Genomic DNA, 7,221 nt, shown 5'->3' with positions numbered 1-7,221 from the left:
ACAGTGTATACTGATCAATAATCAATAAAGATACAGTGTATACTGATCAATAATCAATAAAGATACAGTGTATTCTGTATAGAAATCTTCTGTCTTCAGTATTACCTGAGACTGTTTGATAAGCAGTTTAAGGTCTGTGATGTGTATTAAGGAAGAAGTGAAGTAAGGAATGATTCAGCAGTGTAGAAGGAACGGTTCAACAGTTTCCTCACTGAGTCAGCAGAACTGGAACTCTGCTGTCAGCCAGTCAGCAGCATCTGTTCTGTCCACTCAACAGGTCTCCACCGAATGTCTGTCACAGAGGCTTCAGGACCAGATGGCCTCTTCTCACACACACACACACTGTACAAACCTGCAAACAACAAGTTTATAAAAACAAACTCAAGAGAGGTGAGCTGTCACAAACCGCTGCTGTCTGCACGCTGCAGAGCCTCTGCTGTCTGAGGCTGCCCTCTTGTGGCCGCCGCTGTGCACTGCGCTCAGTTCAACAGACTCCTTGGTGAATTATTACATGAACGCAAAGGTTGGGCAGAATTTACGGGCAGTGGTTGAATTTGTGTTCTGCATTGCAGCTTCCTGGAGGGACGGCTATAGACTTCCACCAAGATCCTAAACGACAAAGCAAAACTACACAATATAAGACTTCTATCTTCTTCTATTCAGATATCTGACTGAAATATGATGAATACAAACGTACACCTTGTTATAACTCCAGTACCTCTCCCCTCTGAGTGCCCCGATCTGTTATCCATCAGTAAAGTCCGATTTAAATGAGACTTGCTGTTGTTTTTCTTCCCAGGTGCCGGAGATGTTGCATAATGACGCCGGCGACCACGGCTTCAGCCACTGTGGCTTTTTCCTGCTCCAGAACGCCGGCATCCTGCTGGGCTTCTGCATAATGCTGCTAATCGCCATATTTGAACACAAAATCCAGCTGGACCTGGGATACTGAGGGGGGAGGGGGTGTCATCCTGAGCTTCATGTGCGTTTCAGTGTCTCCGTCAGAAATGTAATGTGGTTTTATTTGTTCTAGACAGTCAGCCTGGTTCATTTTGTATTTCCACAAGAAGAAGCATCTGCTCAAACACAGACATCGAAACGTAATCTAGGAAGGTGCCACGTTGACCCCCGACCCCCAGGACCTCTTTTGCCATCATATTTAATTCAGTTTTTTATTTTTTTATCCTGTTATGTCTGATTTTGTCATTTTTTTTATTAGATTTTTTGGAAGTTTTTGTGCTGCTGAGTCAAACCAGATCAGTATTCCAGTAAATACCCAAAGTGCCATAAGAGACCCACTGTTGGCCCATACTGATGGGCCTTCCCACAAGTACCATGAGCTGAAAGTTTCTGACCACAATCTTTGAGCGTTTACCAAGAAATTACTTTTGTTTTCTGACCAACATTCTAAAACTCAAACCATCTGAATCTGAATTTAATCTACTATAGTTACACTCAGTGCTCAGTTTGTGGTAGGGATGGAAACTGACACTCTTTTTGATTCCTGATCAGATTTCTGTGTGGGGAACAAGTAGCCATACACAGGTTTTATTATCTCTGAGTCTGAACACAGAGAATAGAGTTACAGTAGTTTCTTTGTGAGCTGACATTCCTCCGTGCTCCAAGTTTCCAGCAGCGCAGAAGCAGAAGGTTGTTTGTTGTTGTTGTATATTTGCACAGCAACTGCCCTCTATGGCTTGAAACCAGCTATTGCAACTGAATTTCAGAATTGGCTGATCTGGAGGCAGGTGCCGTATGTGGTGGCAGCTTTCGTCTCCAGTGTCAGTGCTGATCTGGGAGCAGATGTGATCAAATTGTTGTTTTTTTGCCGTGTTAAAAGAGGGACGGTGGCAATTCTTGATGTGGATCTTTGGTGACCCAAGAGCAGAAGGCACAGTTGTGTTGTACTGCGCTGCCCTTTATCAAAAAGAGATGGTTTGGAAGTCAGTGCAGCAGAAAAGACGACACCTGTGGCCTTTTTATTGAGCGACAGAGAGCCTGATGGTCAGACTCTGGTAGAGATCAGAGGTATAATGGTGGGAATCCGTCCGTTAAATCAACCAGAGTTCAGCTTGATGCAGGAAAAGGACCTTGTTGGTTAAAACTCTCACTGTTTATGTTCTGATGAATGTGGGATTACTGTAACGGTCTGTTTTGATTCATCATTTAAAAATGAGTAAAATGAAAACATTCATGATCGTGAAAAAGGACAAAAAGACGCAGCTGTGTGTAGGGTTAGGGTTAGGGTTAGGGTTAGAGACGGGGCTTTAGACTTATAGGACTTGGTTCACTCTGCCTTTCGTGGCCACGACCTTTGACTTCAATATGAAGTCTGTAAGAAGAACAGCCAGATAGAAGTACGGCTTCTGTCCAATGGAGAGCTGAGAAACCGAAAGCAAATTATGGCAAGAAAAAGGGGAAACTCGTAGACTGTTTGTTGTAGCGTGTTTTTAATTTATTTTATTGTTCCTGTTATGTGGCAGCTCAACACTGATAGTGTTCAGAGAAAACTAATAATCTTTGTTACAATATTACTCCTGTTCTGTTTGAATTATCACCAACTGCAGATGTCACTCATGTTTTTTAAAAAGAGGCTCTGATGTTTAGGTCAAGGTTTCCTCACAGGTTGTGAAAAAGTCAAGACATGAACCTCACTGTGTATATTACATGTACTATATGATACTGTATGTATATATTTGTGTACAATGCTGTACAAGTATGTGTGTCATTAGTTTCAGCTGTCCACTCAATGTTTGTCTCAGTCACATCAACACGAACCAAAAGATTGATTTATAAAAGGTAGAGTGTGCAAAACACGTCTGAGTGAGAGAGAGTTGTTCTTTCTGTCTAAAACCAAACTTAAAGCCACGCAGTCGATTCTCACAGCTCAGCTGCTGATTCGACTCATTGGTCGTTTTTGAGGTCGTCACTTGTGGTCAAAAGGTATCTAAAACTGATCTGAGATAAGAGGAAGTCCAAAACATCAGGACAACATCTGCATCGAACACAGTGATTTAAAGATCAGTTTCAGACTCAAACACAAACTTTAATTTATTTGTGATTTGCCATCAGCATGTTTTCTTTCTCACAAAATATAAACATAAACAACCTGAAAAACCTTTGTTTGAATACAGCATCAACTGAAACATTTGCATTAACACCCCCTCTCACTTTTTCACCTTCTGACAGACTTGCTCAGATGCGACATTAACTGACGTTTGTAAAAATGTCCAAGCATTCGTCTTCTACTCTTTTGATCCCAGACGTATGTGATAGAAACAAAATATATTTCAGTGAACAAAGTGATGTCTTTTGTTCTTTTCACAGCAATGAGTTGAATGTCGACTATATTTTATATTCAACTCCTTTTGTGAACAAATACAACCTAATGAGTTATATTTGAAAGCAGCTCAGATCGTGTGTATTGTTTTTTATGTAATAAGAGAATTTTTTTTTCTAAATGCAAATGTGTGTATACTTTACTTAAAATATACATAACAGTGAAAATGTACCAGTGTTAGTAATGACAAACGGACCCTGAGTGTAAACTAGAGCTGCAAACATTTAGTTTATCAGCATATTTATCGTTACATTTTTCATATAAAAATGAAATATGTAGATTTTGGGCTTTTCTCTGTTTCACATCATATTAAACTGAATATATTTGGCGTTTGGACTGACAGAAAGACATTTAAAGACATCGCCTTGTACTCTGAGATACTGTGATGAACGTTTGTCACTATTTTCTGACATTTTATAGACTAAACAATTCATTAATCTAGAAAATGCTCAGCAGATGAATCTATATTGAAAATAATCCGTAGTTTCAGTAAACCTTCACAAACACCGACTCGCTGCGTAAAATCGTAAATTACTCGACCCACCAGTTTGTGATCTGTACGACTTCCTGTGGCCTCAAAAATGACCATCGAGTCCACTCAACATCTGGATTAATCTCCAGAAAGGAGAGATTCAACAAACTGACAGTTTAAACAGTGTTTCTGTTCTTTTCCCATCTCTGTACCGGCTGACGGCCTGCACTGACCTTCAGGCAGCTGTGGTGTTGACTCACTTTGCTTTTTGACATTCCTGAACACAAATAAAGTTGCTCACCTTCCCACAATGCTCTGCCCGAACCTCTTTGTGTGTCTGCACATCCTGAACAATGCAAAACCAAAACCAATATATAATTTATCTTTATACAGATGTACAGGAGTACATTCACACAGTGGTAAGTGTTGTTGAACAGCTGAAAATGTATTCTGCTCATTAGACACATCTACTTCTCTTCAGTGCTGTGATCTTTAACCCTAGACTTAATGATGTTACTGTTGGAGCTGCTCCAAGTGGAGCTAGTTTGAACTACTTTATATGCAGTTAGTTGGCCAACATGAGTCATCCATGTTTGGTTTTCAGGCCCTGAACGCTACCTAAAAATTATACACAATAACACTGGTGATCACTGTATCTCAATATAACATGAACTCAGCAGAACAGCTGGCTTTGTGCAGGCTGACTCCCTGTCACATATAATTGACAGAATTATCTAACAAACAGCATCCAGTTCAGTGTCCTGCCCTCTACACATCCTGTCTTCTCTTTACAGTCCTTATAAAGCACTATGTATAATCCTCAAAAGTCTGAGCGTATGCAGAAACACAGTTTGTAAAATTAAACTTGTAAGCTTGTAAATTAGAAAGAATAAAGGCAGCAACCTAGACTGAAGAGTATTTTAACAACACATGGCAATAATGATGATATTCTGGACAAAGTCTAAAAACAATCTGATTCCAAGTGAAGACCACTTTTTCTAAACTTAAAGGAAACCCATATCTGACCTGGAAACATTTACTGTAATGAACTGTGTGTAGGATAAAAACAAGCTGAAGCTAAAAAGAGCAAAAATAAAGCTGAGTCAGAAAAAGAACAACATTTGCAACTAAATTTATTTATTATTTCTTCTCAATCAAATAACATTCAAATAATGAAACAGTGTTTCCAGTACAATTAAACATTTACCAGATCATCTGGTATCAACATCTTAATATCCAAATTACATTGAAAGTACTTATGTCTTTTGAAGCATCTGAAGTACAATTAGGCAACAAAAATCAATAAAAGATAAATATACAAAATGCATCGGGTTAAAGTTAAAGACAAATGTTAAAACCTGAAATCTGTATTTTCTTAAATCAATGTATTACTGCTGATTCTTTAGAGCTCTGTTCCTCTATAACTTTTAACCATTGGTGAACAACAGTCACATTAAGCCTTGTCCTCTGTGTGCTGTTTGATCAGGCTGAATGTCACAGACAGCAATTGTGTTACCGTCTTTGTTACCAAAATCCTCTAAGATACAAGTTACAATAATTGGCAAACCCACAAACAAATAGTCTTAAACCATAAACATTTAGCATAAAATTAGAATGATTACAAATATTAAAAAGTGTATTCTTAGTGCTAAATAGATTCATTAATGAAAATATGAAAATATCTGTGTGGCAACAATGACTGTCATCAATAAATTATTAAAAAAGAAAACTATTCTTAAAAGAACATGTAGACATGCCATCCAGGGCAGTGTGGTTGTTAACCAATTAAAACATTGTTATTGATTAAACTGCAGTGAAATCTGGCGCATTCATGATTGTCTAACAAAGCTTGATAATGAAAAGAAGTAGAGGCAGAATTCAGCTTGCTAACCTACACTGTAAGCGTAACATACCATGATAACTTTAGCATGACAACCTGCAAAATGTTAGCATGTTACTAGAATCAGAATCAGGGTTTATTGTCAATTATTCACATACAAGAAAAAAAAAAACAACCTCACAGTGCTGCTAACATGGCTGCACAAAACAGTTTTTTACCTAATAAAAGCCAAAGAAATTTGCAGCTTTCTTGAGAAAACCTTTCTTTTCTTGCCTCTCCTGTCTTTCTTCAGACAGTTCCTCGTCCGTTTTTGTTAGTTTATCTCGTTTGGCTACTTTGGAGATAATTTTAGCCTTTTCCTTCATTGCCTCCAGAGACTGAATTCGAGCCTGGTAACCCTCTTTAGCCTCTGACTTTTCTCCTTCAATCAGCATGTCGATGTACCCTGGAGTGGTCAGAGGGTTCGGCCTCAGAGCGATCTCTTGCAGACGAGTTAAAGAGTGAGCTGACTGATCCATGAGGGACACTATCATTTCTTGAAGGTGAACAATTTCTTCCTCTTGCCTCTCAATCAGTTCCTGAACAGTCATCTTTTCTTTTGTAGCATTTTCGTACTTTTCTTTCAGTTCTTGCAGTGTCTTCTTCTCTTTTACTTGAACATACTCCCAACTGTATGTTTGGTTGAAATGCACATTCCAAATGCATTTCCCAGGGCAGACAGTGCACCTCCCTGTCATGTCCATTGCTGTACATTTATGTTTTTGATCATCATCTGCTATCGCACATGGGTAGTGGCATGTTACTGAACAATTCTGGCAGTTGGTAATGTACTCTCCTTTCTTTGTGAGCTCTTTTTTGACTGGTTTAATGACATCCACCTCAATCTCAAAGTTTTCATTTGAAGTCATAGCTGTTTCATGCTCTTTAATTTTTTCTTTGGTTGTCTTAATTTCTTGAAGTTTTGCCAATCCAGCTTTAACTTGTGGTTGCAAACCTTCAACAGCTGTTTCAAGATGCTTTCGTTCTTTCAGAACCTCTTGAGTCATTTGCAGACTTTTGGTTGTCATTTTACTCAAAGCAGTAAAGAACTTCTCCATGCTTTTGGCACCCATGTTCCAAAACATTTCATCAAAGTTTTCATCATCTTCATCAGAGTCCTCATCACAGGGCCCGTCACTGACACATTTGTTGTCAGCAAACAATGCAGAGTTGTTGAATTTGAAGTGAACTGGAAGCCCTATGTCATTTTTTGGACATGGAACTCCAGAGACATTGATTGCCTCAAGAACTGGTGGCTGCTTGCCGTCTGCAAAAGTCACCATCATCTCAATGTTCTCTGCCACATCTTTTCCAAAAATGGACAGCACTGAGTCAAACACATATCGCTGGGTTGCTGTTAGTCGTGCAAGAGAGGCCTGGGTAACAAAACACACTGCATCAATCTCACTGACTCCACTAACAGAGGTGAAAAGCCTCCGAATTTGATCTGTGATCTCCCTGTGTCTTTTTATGCCTCTTGTGTCTCCAAACCCTGGTGTGTCCACGATGGTCAGAGAGAAGGGGATTTTA

At 39.1% G+C, this 7,221-nt stretch overlaps 2 protein-coding genes across 3 annotated transcripts in view; one reads left to right on the top strand and one right to left on the bottom strand.

Annotated features, from left to right (window-relative positions):
- Positions 1 to 4,114, top strand: part of slc39a6 (solute carrier family 39 member 6) — a 13,882-nt gene extending 9,768 nt beyond the window's left edge. Inside the window, exon 12 of one of the 2 annotated variants that reach the window (XM_035670099.1) lies at positions 800 to 4,114. In XM_035670099.1, the coding sequence (XP_035525992.1) occupies positions 800 to 952 (153 nt within the window). In that variant the 3' untranslated portion in view covers positions 953 to 4,114. The remainder of the gene's footprint in view (positions 1 to 799) is intronic. The other variant, XM_035670098.1, reaches the window with a different exon arrangement.
- A 1,756-nt stretch (positions 4,115 to 5,870) lies between these two features.
- LOC118334402 (stonustoxin subunit beta-like) overlaps positions 5,871 to 7,221 on the bottom strand; it is a 4,291-nt gene continuing 2,940 nt past the window's right edge. Inside the window, 1 exon segment of the mRNA XM_035670304.1 lies at positions 5,871 to 7,067. Coding sequence (XP_035526197.1) covers positions 5,871 to 7,067 — 1,197 coding nt within the window.

Source organism: Morone saxatilis, unplaced genomic scaffold, assembly GCF_004916995.1.
Source record: "Morone saxatilis isolate NCDOM2014 unplaced genomic scaffold, NCSU_SB_2.0 Contig23, whole genome shotgun sequence".
NCBI classification, from domain to species: domain Eukaryota; kingdom Metazoa; phylum Chordata; class Actinopteri; family Moronidae; genus Morone; species Morone saxatilis.
Note: the sequence above shows the minus strand (reverse complement) of the source record. Positions and strands in the feature narration are given on the sequence as shown.